The following is a 12923-nucleotide window of genomic DNA, read 5'->3' as shown; positions in this document are numbered from 1 at the left end:
AAATGAATAAAATTTTAACTTCAGCTGCACAAATAAACATTAGAACATCCAAAATAATTTATGCAACTAAAAATCACATTTTAAGCATCTTTAATTCCCAAANCCANTAAATCCAATTGTCACAAATTCACTTTAAATCAATCATTTAAGCACAAATATCTCATCAAAAATTTCAATTTTAAGACATAAATGTGGGCATAAGTATGCACTCATCACATACCTATACAATCTCTAGATCCCTCTCATTCGGGTGTATGTTCGATTCTTCCATGTGCCCCTTCCATTGGAAGTCTGCCAGGAGCCGCTCTTTGTTTGTGCCTCTCGCACTTCGTGCCTCTTGCACCGTCGATCACTCCCCGTCCTCGTTAGTGTTTGAGTGTCACAAGGGCATTGAGTGGGGTGTACTTGCCAAACTTGGGTGGTCTTAGTGGAGGGTGTTGAGGACCTCCTTTTTTGATGTCGTTCTTCTTGGGCTTCTTTTCTCAGAATATACTTTTACTCCGTACTTTAATTTTGAATTCCTTTAATTCTTCTAGTTGTATGTATTTTGCGGTTTTCTACCACAATTCGTGCACAACAACACTTAGCTTTTTACACTAATTTCTAGTGAATAGGTCATGCTTCAATGTCATGACGTTATTTTGCATTCATGAGCTAAACTCTCAATATGTCTTAGTGGATAAAAGTGTTAAACAAAGTTTTTGAAAAGCACGCTTAAAGCCTCAAATGATATTCCAAAATCTTGTGATGGAAAACATTTATTTAAACGCACTTGCTGAATAGAACAGAGAAAAATCTAAAGCATTTACATATACTAGATGATAGCATGTGACAAACGATTTACTTTATCCAACGGTGAAAATTTTATCAATTGCTTGGTATATTAGTGCAAGCTTAATAGATCAAATCTTACTTGAATAGTAGGAAACACAAAAAACACTTTGTTTTTTTGAACAATCATTAAATGTTCAACGTTTAAAAATAACAAAAGTGATAAGAGAAAGTACATATCTACTGCATGCATATCTACTCTACTTTGTGCAGATTGTCTATTACACACATCCACCTACTTCATCCTATATAAATTAGAAGTGGACATTAGGAACAAAGAAGGCTACATATATAATAGACTAAATAAAGACAAGCTAAGACAAAAAATAATAGCTGGAAAAGGAAACAAAAGATAATTTAGAAGCCTACTTGTTGAAGACTTCCAATATGTGTTTGTTGTTTGTGTTGGAAGGTGAAGTTGCGAGAAAACACTAGAAGGGGGGTTGAATAGTGTTTTTGTAACTCTTTTTGCGACTATAGATTTGATAGTAATATGAGTTATACATGTAAGTTGGTTGTGTTTTTTTTTAAACATTACTTTGTTAAGATCATTTATATCACCAACTTAAACTCATTCTTAAGGAGTTTGGTAGGAGGTAATTCTCTAGGGATGATGGCGTTTGTTGAAGGCTTTTGAGACAAGAGATTGCTTTCTCGAGTCATTTGTGGGATAAGCTACAATACACAAAAAAAAAATTATATTGATTCTCTTGTTAGAGCTGCGTCAAGTTTTCCTCTAAGTCAACTTATAGGTTTTCATTAAATATTCAATGAAGTACAATTAAGTATTCTATGATGATTGTTATTGTTATTTGACTTATGTTTTTGGTTGGTTATTATTGCTCATTGTTGTGTGATATGCATGGCTTTGTTGTGTGGTTGTGTTAGTATGATAATGTCTAAGTCTCTTGGGATTGAGTTTATGTTTGTGGTGCACGGTGAAGCTTTTGGAAGAGTAATGGGAGTAGCACTGATACTTTCCCGATGAAGCTCTTTAGGAATAAAGTGGTGGGGAGTGATTATTGGCCGGAGAAGCTGTTTTAGAATAGAGTGGTGGGAGATGTATACTTGCCCAGTGAAGCTCCAAGTGGGTGGTGGAAAGCGTATACTTTCCCAATGAAGCTCTAAGAGAGTGATGAGAAGTTTAAACTTGCCTGATGAAGCTCTAAGAGAATGGTGGAAAATGGTGTACTTTTTAGTGAAGCCTTTGAGAGAGTGGTGGAAAATGTCATTGTCTAATGGTGTGGTAAAATGTGTTGGCCTGGTGAAACTCTTTAAGAGAGTGGAAGGAGGTGACACTTGACCTTATGGGTATATGCGAGTAATCCGATAATGATTCAATATATATAGTGAATGGTATCAGACAAATTGAGTATGAGTTATGGTTGATTGAGTGAGTTTGGATGTGACTTGGTTACTTTGACAAAATAATTGTAAGGTTATATGTTGATGACTTTTATTGTTGATATTGTGGTTGTTAATGATTTGTTTTGAGGCAATGTATGTGATGTCATGTGAATATATGCGTAGGTGTATGAAGATATGTACTATTCAGAAATCTCATTCCAAGTAGATGTTTAATACATATGTATGTTTATATGACTTGTTTCTGTTAGCTCACCCTTACATGTTGTGGTTGTGGTTTACACCTACAATGTCCGTTTTTATATGAGAGTAGATGATCACGGAGTTAGTTTGGATGTTGTATAGCTCGATTAGTGGATTGAGAGAGTTGGAGAATTTATGGTTGTTTGAATAAACTATTTTATTTGGAGTTTTATTTTGTAATTAAATTGGAATTTTGGTTTATTTTTCTTGAACTGTAAAGATTTATCGATTTTGAATTTCTACAATAATATTATTATTTAAAAAATTTTAAATTTTCACTTTTAAAAGTGACATCCCAAAATTGGAGTGTTACATTAATCATGTCATATCTTACCATAAGAACTCAATAATCCATCATCAAAGTAGTCCAATAACATTGACAATATCCTTTTGTTAAAATGGATTCCGTTCAACTTATTTTACACATTAATCCTACTTAAAACCATAAGTTTATACCTTAAACATACTTTAACTCAAATCCTTAATTTTCCATCATAAAATTCTTTAAAAATCATCATTACTCTTAAACTCAATTTTCACCACAATCCATTTGAGTTAAACAATAACAAATTACCAATAAACACTTTTTTATTCTAAAGTCAAACCAAAAACACAAATAATAGTCTCAAAACTAGCCAATACTTCAAATTAATAATGCTCTTCAAGTTTGAAGAACCAAAAAAGAGAAAATTAAAACATAACACACTATGTAACTATTTTCTCTAACCACAAGTATCCAATTGTCCATCCCAATGATTAAAGTGAATACCTATATGTTAAAAAATATCTGTCAAAATTTCAGTTTGATCGAACGATTAACAACAAAGCAGAAATCACACCTAACAATTTTGTGATAGTGTCTCCAGTGCCACGGTGGCACCTAGTGGAAATGCTTAAACAAGAAACACTCAAAAATACATATCTTATAATTTAAAATCTATTCCATCATACTTTTTGTTATCTAAAACTTGATATAATCTCTCAACTTAAATCATTCATTGAGAATGACATCTAACAAATAAAACAAACCATCACACATAATTAAATGTACAAATATAATCAATCATAATCCTATATGTTGAGATTCTTGATAAGGGAAGCATTGGTTTAGCTAAACCTTAATCTCACAGTATTTCTGGTTTTTGATGATTACAATACGTTATTAATAACACATGTATTGATATGTGTTACATGTTCAAAACTTTCTTGTGTATGAATTCTTGGAGAACATGTTTGTATTGATTTTGTATATGTGTGCATATTCACTGTTTTTCTACATGAGATATCATCTGTGATTGCATAACATATGTTTCAAAAAAGAAAATCACATGCACTTGGTTGAACTTATATTGTGTGGTAAAACTGCAAGTTTAAATCGACTTCATTATAAAATAAGTCGATTAAAACTCATGAGTTTGGACAGATTTTCAAAAGCAGTGTTGTGAGTAATTTTGTAAGAAAGATTTTCAAAATTGCATTGAAGTGACTTAGTCAACTATATGCGCATGCTACTCGACTTTGTTAGTTATGGTTTTGAATTCCTGTTGATGTTTGTGAACTATAACAACTATATTTTCAATGCTTTGTTCAAGCATTAATTACTAGTCAACTGAATTAAATGTGTAATCAATTTGGTTGGTCTGACTGCTACTATTTGTTTTAAGTGTCATAACTGTCTGACTGAAGTCGATTGTATTAGTAGTGAAGTCAACTACGGGAGCGTTTGTTTTATAGAAAACTATAAATAGACGTGATTCTGTCTTACACAGAGACTTTTGATAATTCTAACATTTTCATTTTATTGTTTCGGATCTTGATCTCTGATAGATTGTGTGAAGCTCCAAGAACTCATCAAGAAAACCGTGGAGATCTCTCTTTGGATGTTGTATGCCTATATTTTGGTTAGAGGGTTACAGGGTGTTTTATATTTTGACGTGGAGGTCTCTATAGAAACGTTGTTGTGAAAGCATTGATCATTACAGTGCATTTGCTTCCAGGTACAAGAAGGACATTGGATGTAGGCAGTTTGGTCGATCTAGTATAAAAACTGCGTTTGAATCTTCTATCCCTGAACTCTTTATTTTCAAGTCGACTTTACTTTCTTCATAGTCAACTATTTTGCACTATACTTGATTTATCTTTTTCATTCAAATTCAATAAACTTTTGAAAAGTTTGCACACTCTAAAAAAGATTTTGAAAAGGCTCTAATTTTTTATTTTCACCAATTCACCTCTATCTTGATGTTGAAACTAAACCATTCTTTTTCCAACACAATACATACGAAAATAAACAAGATTAGTTGTCTAGTTGTCTTTACAACCCCAACGCAAACACAAAAAAAAAAAACAAAAACACTTAGCTCCACTTACTTAAATTAATACTTGAACTTTAACCCTTATATTTCACTAATATGTTATTGCTCTTAATTCTTAAAAAGTTTACTTTTTTTCTTTTGTCCAATAGACTACTCAATGATACCTAAACAATATATGATACTTTAAAACTTCATTACTAATAAAAATCCTATGTATAAATATAAGCAATCATAATCTCATAATAAAAAATAAACAACATTAGTTCCTTTACAACACCAACATAAACATAAACAAGAAAATTAAAAAAAACACTAATTAAATTATTACTTCAACTATAAGCCTTAATAATGATACCTAAAAAAATATATAGTACTTAAAAACTACATTACTAATAAAAAAACCGTAATTATCTTTGAGATAAGAGTTGAATCTAATCACTTTCATATCTAACTCAATTACTTTAACCAAATAATCTATAAAACTTGTTATTTTACTCATCTCAAAAATTATAATTTAAATTAACTCATCATTTTCATTATTCTACTAAATTAAAATTTTCTAGGGACTCACAATATATAAATATATATATATATATATATATATATATATATATTAAAAAAATGATTTTTGTAATTTGTTTATAATTATTTTCTAACATCACCTGTTGTTTTTTATTTTTATTAATATAAATTATTTTATTATTTTATTCTTTAAATCATATAATTATTTTTAAAATTTAATTAATTACTTATGAGAATAAACTTATTAAATTATTTATTTTATATTTTATTTTCTTTAATAATTATAAAAAAACGATATTTTTTTATTATCATAATAAAAATATAACCTTAAAAATTAAAATAGGAAATAAATTTAAACTTGAAAATAAAAAAAATAAAGTTATGGTCTTTGTTTCCCAAGAGAAAAAGAGAAAATAAAAATAATTTATAATCACCCTATCATTCATTTTGGATTTATCTTTTCCACGTCTCTTAATAAATGTTAACGATGAGTAGTAAAAACATAAAAAATATCCTGACTTTTTGTCTTCTGTGACCAACACGGTCTCTAATCATGCCCTTCCGTCCCAATTCTAAACACACTAAAGTGGCTGTAGCTCTTTCTCTTTGCGCTTCACTTCGCTACAATGAAGAACCTCCAATCCGATTTATCCTCCGTCTTTCGCCTCAACATCGGTACATCCTCTTTTCCTTTGTCTCTTAACACAACGCCATTTTCTCACCTTCTGTCTTCCTTCATTTCTCTCTCAACACGACGCCATTTTCTCACTCTGTTTCCCTTCATTGATTGTATTCGCAGGAGGCAAGAAATTCTGCACCACCACCGACACTCTCACACAGCGCGAGCCCGATTCAATGCTTGCCGCCATGTTTAGTGGCCGCCACACTCTGTGCCAAGATTCTGACAAGGTAATTGCAATTTGTTGTTATTATTAAGTTAGAATGTGTTTAAGGTTCTTAATATTTGATTAAGATTGGTTTTAGTCCATACTTATTAAAATTGATTGCTTTGGTGTCGAAATGCGGTGGGATTAGTCCTTGGAGAAGTTCAAATGGAAAACAGGATCAGAGATTGAATATACCGTATTTCAACATGTAGTGATTTAAATCTATTTTGGCTATGATTTGAAGACCTAAGGCGTTTCACCTTGAGGGTGTCCGTAATCGATTATTATTACAACTGAATAATATCATAACATGCTTTTTGTTTGGATGCTGAAATGTAATTTTAACATAAATAGTTTCGTTTGGATGCAACAAAAACATCAGCTTTTATTTATGAAAAATAGTATTCACATGAACGAAGCTGAAAATGTGAAAACTGTTAGAAAATAATCATAAACTACTAACTTTTCCAATTCACAAAATCAACTTATTTGTTTTGGAAAAGCAGGTTTTTACTAAATTACAGCTGAAGTTCCAAACATCCAGTTTATTCTATAAACACAATTTATCCAGTTTATTTACGAATACAACTTTTTTTTTTTCATAATAATACATCTGAATTCAAGAAGAAAGGTTCCCCATACATACATGCTCTATCACTGTTAAAATTAAAATTCTTCATGTTTGTCTAATTGTGTATCTGATCTTAGTTATGGGTTGAATTTGTAACTGGCGATGGATGCAGGGGTATGTGTTTGTTGATAGGGATGGTAAACACTTTCGGCACATTCTCAATTGGTTAAGGGATGGTGTGGTGCCTACTCTTGAAGAATATCAGTACTCGGAATTGTTAAGGGAGGCTGAGTACTATCAGCTACTTGTAAGCACTATTATGTTTTATTGGAATGTGATTGCTATCAATTTTTGCTTTTGAAGTTGAAATTTATACCCTTTTAGACGACTTGGTTTTAAATTACATTTGTACTTTGAAACTGCAATATTCTGATTGTAATTGTGAATTTAAAACCATTCCAAGTTTTGTTAATAAAAAAGAGAGGGTTAAGGCATCAATGTACTGTTTGTTATCCCAATTGTGTTGGCACCACAAAGAACATCGTCTATATGTGGCACCTCATAATATTATAAAAAGCGGAAAATACAAAATAAGATAGTGGACAGACCAAGCCTGATCCACTATTTTCTAACCTTATAAAGGGTAAATCAAATCTATCCTTGAAAATCTCAGAACAAATGAAGCTAACAACATTACCCACAAAGTATAACCGTGAGGACTAGTTCCAAACTCAACAAGTTTATTAACACATTGCTTACCTTCTTTAAGAATATTTGAAAGGTGAATATACATAATATTACTGTTTAAAAAACGATTCATCAATATACTACAAATATTCCAAAAAATAATAGAAGTAATGGACAAATCCTGAATAAGAAGTTGAGAATCACACTCAATCTAGAGGTATTCCAACCTCTGTAGATAGCAATTTCCATATCAAGAATCACACCCATCATCTCTGCATATAAGGCACTATCAAGACCAAGATATTAAAAGAAATCACCCACAATGGAAGCATGATGATCTCTAAAGGTACTCCCAAAACTAGATATACCTTGAGAACCTTTAGCTCCCCATTAGTATTGCATCCAAACCAATCTAGTTTCGCATTTTTTGTTTTTCTTAATCCTACAGTAGAAAATGTTGGAATGATCTTTTCTTCTTAATCCTTGATTAGGTGTTCGTAAAAAAAATCCTCAAAACAAAGATTGCATTATTGAGAGCAGGGACTTTAAGACTAGTAGCTTTAGGAATAAACCAAAATCTGTTTGATACAAAGTGTGCCACCTTAGCCACCAAATTGTTGTGTGAACTCAGTGTATTCCTATTCTATAAATGGGTTGGTCCAATCTTCAAGCTCATTAAGAGGTGGTCCATGTAAATAGATTCATGGGTCTGCTATCTTCAGTAGAGGCCCAACCTTCATTTATTCTTCTAGCTAATGGCTCTTGGGGTGGTTCCCCTGGTTGTGGATTTTCCATTGTATGATTTTGTACGAGATGACGGAATAGAGAAATTGACTATGAAGGAAAAGTTGGCGGTCTAATTTGATATGAAGGAGTTAGGAGAACTTGAGTATTTCCTTGGAATATTGGTTGCTTATTCTGAAAAGGGGGCTTTTATCTTCAAAAGTAAATATGTACTTGATCTTCTTAAAGAATCAACTAAGTTGGGATGTAAACAACATGTGGTACCAAAACACATTTGAATGATTGGGGAGTAAGTTTATCTGGACTAGGTGTGAGGTTGTGTACACAACATGTGATACCAAAAGCACGTAAAGGAAGACTATATAAAGGGGAACGAGGAAAAATGGTAGAGTGGGGTATGTGATCATTAAGAACAGATGATGGCGTCCAATTAATGACATGACATGTCGTAAGGGTAGTATCCCCAAAAATGATGAGGAAGATGACTACATAGAAAAAGCTTTTAGGTAGTCTAATAAGATGTTTGATTTTGTCTTTCACTACTCCAGTTTAAGGACTACGAAGACATGTTGTTTGGTGAAAGTTATCATTGGATGCTCTAAACTAACGAAATTGGTTAGACAAATATTCATGAGCATTGTCACTACGAAAAACACATGGGTATACCAAATTGATTTTTTATTTATTAGAAAATGTTTGGTATATAGAAAACATTTTTGATCAATTCTTCATTAACCGAATCCAAGTGCATCTAGAATAGTTATCAATATAGGTAACAAGATATTTAAAACCAAAACAGGTAGTAGTATGAGAAGGACCCCAAATATCATATTGAACTAAAGAAAAAGAAGGCAAAACTCATTTGTTAAGATTGAAGAAAAGATCAATAATTGAACATGTTTTAAACTTGACACCATCTTCTCCAATTTTGTTAGCCCGATATGTCCTAATTGTGCATGAATCATCATTGGAGATATTGTTGATGTACATTCCAATGCTATTGGATGGAGATAGTATAGACTGACTCACATCTGAGGATAATATAACAATGCTTTTATTGAGTGTGAGGATAATATCATGGGATTGGGTCAATGGGGTCATAGACAATAAATTGAAAGGGAAAAATTAGGGACGTAACAAAGGGTCAAACAGTAGGGGATAAGAGGGATTGGGTACTACCAAAGCTGCAAGCTCGTTTTTGTGAACCACTAATAATAATTATTGAAGGCAAATTGACAACATTAGTAAAAAAGGAGAAAAGAAGAACTATCACTAGATATGTAATTAGTTGCATGAGTTAATAACCTAGGGAACAAGAAAGGGAGATTGAGAGAGACAAGTAGATGGATTACCACTGTGTGTCATCGCAGCAATGCTACTTACGGATTGGAGTGTCACACACCATTTGATAAAGTCTTCAAATGTTGTTGGAGATGGATCATTTTGGTGATTCAGTAATTGATGCCTGGCAAATATTGTGTGGATGAGGGGGTTGCCCATTCAGCTTTCAACACCTACTAATTGTAGAGATGGCAATGTTCACATTTTGGACAATTTTTTTTAGAATTACCGGTGCAATAGCATCTTTAATTATTACTCTTTCATGTAAAGGTAGTGTTTTCTCCTGCAGATGAAATTTGTGTATTGATGTTTATCTCGGGAAATTTAGAGGAGTGTAGATGATACCAAGGAGATAGTAAGATTCACTAGTGATCCCAAAATCTGATCATGGGTACAACATACTCATGGCAAACTGTATAGGCCCAAGGTCTTAAAGAACGTAATGTACTTCTCAAGTTCCTTCTTCACATTTGCAGATGGTGGAAGGAGCTCATTAAAATCATATAAACAACATGAAGCCGCCCAATATAAGTAGACATAGAACCCTCAATGTTTTGGAGTAACAAGTGTTAAGAGATTTTGACACACCGTAGAAATGTTATGGGTCATTGGTATATAGAGCACATGCCTACATGTCTCATGAGGATGAGAAATAGGTTGGAGTGAGTTATTAGACTCATCCATCTTCTCAATACTAACATGGATAGAAAAGATGAGAAAATTTGTTTTGGAGGTTGATGTGGTATTGGAATGCATTTTTTTTGGAAAGTTTGAGGAGAAAAAGCAAATAAAAAAACTTAAGGAGAGGGCATTGGAACAATGACAGCATACCTGGGAGGAAAGGTTCACAAAATAAAAATTGCCCAAGAGATGGTGGGTCTATTGGCACCAACAATATTTTGAAAAGGGCTTTATATGCCATGTTAAACTGTAGGGAAGACAGAAACAATAAGCTGAAACAGTACATTTTTCAGATATTACGAATGCTTTAATTATATTGAGATAAAGGAATCAATATAATAAATTGAGAAAATTTATCATCATTTGATAACGAATCTATGATACAGAAATAAATAATAAAGTTCCTAATAATACATGTGGATCAACTCATTATTCTTATAATTATAGCAATGTTTCTGATTATATAAGATCAACATTTATTTCTGTAATTGAAACAAATGAAATAATTCTTTATTTCCTTATATTCTTTAAGAGAGTATGTGTGTTTCTATATGTCAAACTTGAAATCTGTCATATTCCTTCTGCCTAGATTACTCACAATTACTTTACGAAATGGAAAAGGAACTGAAACTTCAGACCTTTTTAAAACCCTATAACCGTGATCACTTGGTAAACCTCAGGGGCTTATAGATGGAATACATGCTGTCCTCAATGAAAAGAAGGAAGTTGATGAGTTCCGTACAGAGTTGACTCGTACAGACATCATCAAGTGTATACAATCTGAGAAAGTAAGGCTTCGAGGGGTTAATCTTTCTGGACTTGACCTCTCTAAACTGGTAATTTCTTGGACCTAGAATGTTTTTTAGCAGTATCTTAGTTTACTTATAAAGTAGTTGTGTGTTTCTGGATAATATGTCTGGTATCTTGATACTATCTTTGTCATATTATTATGAATTTTCAGGATTTATCATACGTAGATTTCAGCTATGCTTGTCTTAAAAATGTGTTCTTTTCACGAGCAAACCTTCAATGTGCAAAGTTTCGAGTAAGTATGGTTCTCTCCAGAATCACAATACTTGGGTATTATTAATTTAGAAAGTAGATCCGGCCTATTTGGACATTGCATATTAGATCTGAAATAAAATCCCGGTTTGCTTGAGGACAATATAATTCCACTTTAAATGACTAAACCAATAATACCCATATTTAACTTCCCAATATAAATGATATAAATGATGTACAGTACAACAGTGGGCAAAAAATTGTTTTGCTATCATTATCACCACGATATTTTCTTGATAACTTTTTAAAACTTGTGACACTACATGCTTATATTGTTTAGTTAGAAAAATGCATATTTTGGCTATATTATTAATCACTTCAGCATATAAATTTAATTTTAATTTAAAATATTGAATATAGTAAAATTAGGTATATGATTAATCTCCCTTATGTCTAAAACATGCGTAGAGTAATATATTTATAATGAAGAATGATACAAGTATATATGACAACCAAACATAAATATGGTAAATAGAAGATATTGTTAAAAACCACTATCAACAATATCTACCAATATCAATCAATATCAAAAGTCTATATTTACCTAATTAACATAAAATGCAATATATCTAACAATAAATATTTCCTGTGTGTATTTAATTTCATAGGATGTTGAGGCCGAGGCCTCCATTTTTCACAATGCAACTTTGCGTGAGTAAGTTACTCAGAAAACTCTACATTCAATTGCACATATACTTGCAGGCCTCTAAGTTTCTTACTCTTGCCTAGGGAAGATGTGAATTTACTGGGGCAAACCTTCGTGGTGCTTTATTAGCTGGTGCATGCCTTCAGAGTGCAAATCTACAAGGTGAGAAGTATTTTATTTTCATGTACTTTTTAGTATTTATCAATTCTCATATCTGAAACCAATACGAGTGTTACTACCAATACACACAATAACACAACCAAGCCTTTTTGCACTATGTGGAGTGGGCTACATCGATCAACCCATGGGGCTATATCAAAACATCACAATATCGTCAGAACTATATTATGTCCCCAACTTTCATTAATAACTGTCATGTCATAGAGTATCTCTAATATTATAGCTTTGTAGTAGAGTTTCCCTTCATGATTTTAATTCGCAATGACAAATTTTGATACTTCTTTTCTATTCATCAACTTAACTTAAATCCTATACGAATTGATTCCAAGATACCCCACAGTGCAATTTGGGGTAATATGTAATTCCCTATTTTTTATACCTAGCATATTGTTTTTGATAGGTATTTAGACCTCTTAAATTTAGGAGAGAGAATATATTATTTTCTATTATTTGTCTCCTTACATGCATTGGATAAATATACAAGAGCTTATTGAATGAGCAGCCTATTCTACGGAATTGTGGGATTGTTATTCTAGTAATAATAGCAAGATACAGGGAATATAACAAATTAAATACATGGAAATAATATTTAAAGTTTCCTAAAATATATTTTGACACTTTCCCTCAAGTTGATGAATATACAAGTTTGTATTATTAACAGAAATAAATATACAAGTTGTATTATTAACAGAAATAATAACCTCCCCCAACAGGAATAACGAATCCTAAATCCTGTACAAAGTATACAAACAGCCGTGCCTTTTCTAACTGTTAAGACAGTTAGATTAACTAACTCTTTCTTCTCCTCTCATAAACTCTCAGTCTCCTATAATTACCCCCCACACCCC

The 12923-nt window shown here is 32.0% G+C and overlaps 1 protein-coding gene across 2 annotated transcripts in view; it reads left to right on the top strand.

Annotated features, from left to right (window-relative positions):
* Window positions 1–5796: 5796 nt before the first annotated feature.
* Window positions 5797–12923, top strand: part of LOC106775151 (FH protein interacting protein FIP2) — a 16083-nt gene continuing 8956 nt past the window's right edge. For both annotated transcript variants that reach the window (XM_022785441.1, XM_014662223.2), the window contains exons 1-7: window positions 5797–5951; window positions 6076–6185; window positions 6907–7041; window positions 10868–11023; window positions 11149–11232; window positions 11858–11904; window positions 11984–12057. In XM_022785441.1, the coding sequence (XP_022641162.1) occupies window positions 5903–5951; window positions 6076–6185; window positions 6907–7041; window positions 10868–11023; window positions 11149–11232; window positions 11858–11904; window positions 11984–12057 (655 nt within the window). In that variant the 5' untranslated portion in view covers window positions 5797–5902. The remainder of the gene's footprint in view (window positions 5952–6075; window positions 6186–6906; window positions 7042–10867; window positions 11024–11148; window positions 11233–11857; window positions 11905–11983; window positions 12058–12923) is intronic.

Source organism: Vigna radiata, chromosome 1, assembly GCF_000741045.1.
Source record: "Vigna radiata var. radiata cultivar VC1973A chromosome 1, Vradiata_ver6, whole genome shotgun sequence".
NCBI lineage: Eukaryota > Viridiplantae > Streptophyta > Magnoliopsida > Fabales > Fabaceae > Vigna > Vigna radiata.
The sequence above is the reverse complement of the archived record's forward strand: the minus strand, read 5'-3'. Positions and strand labels throughout refer to the sequence as shown.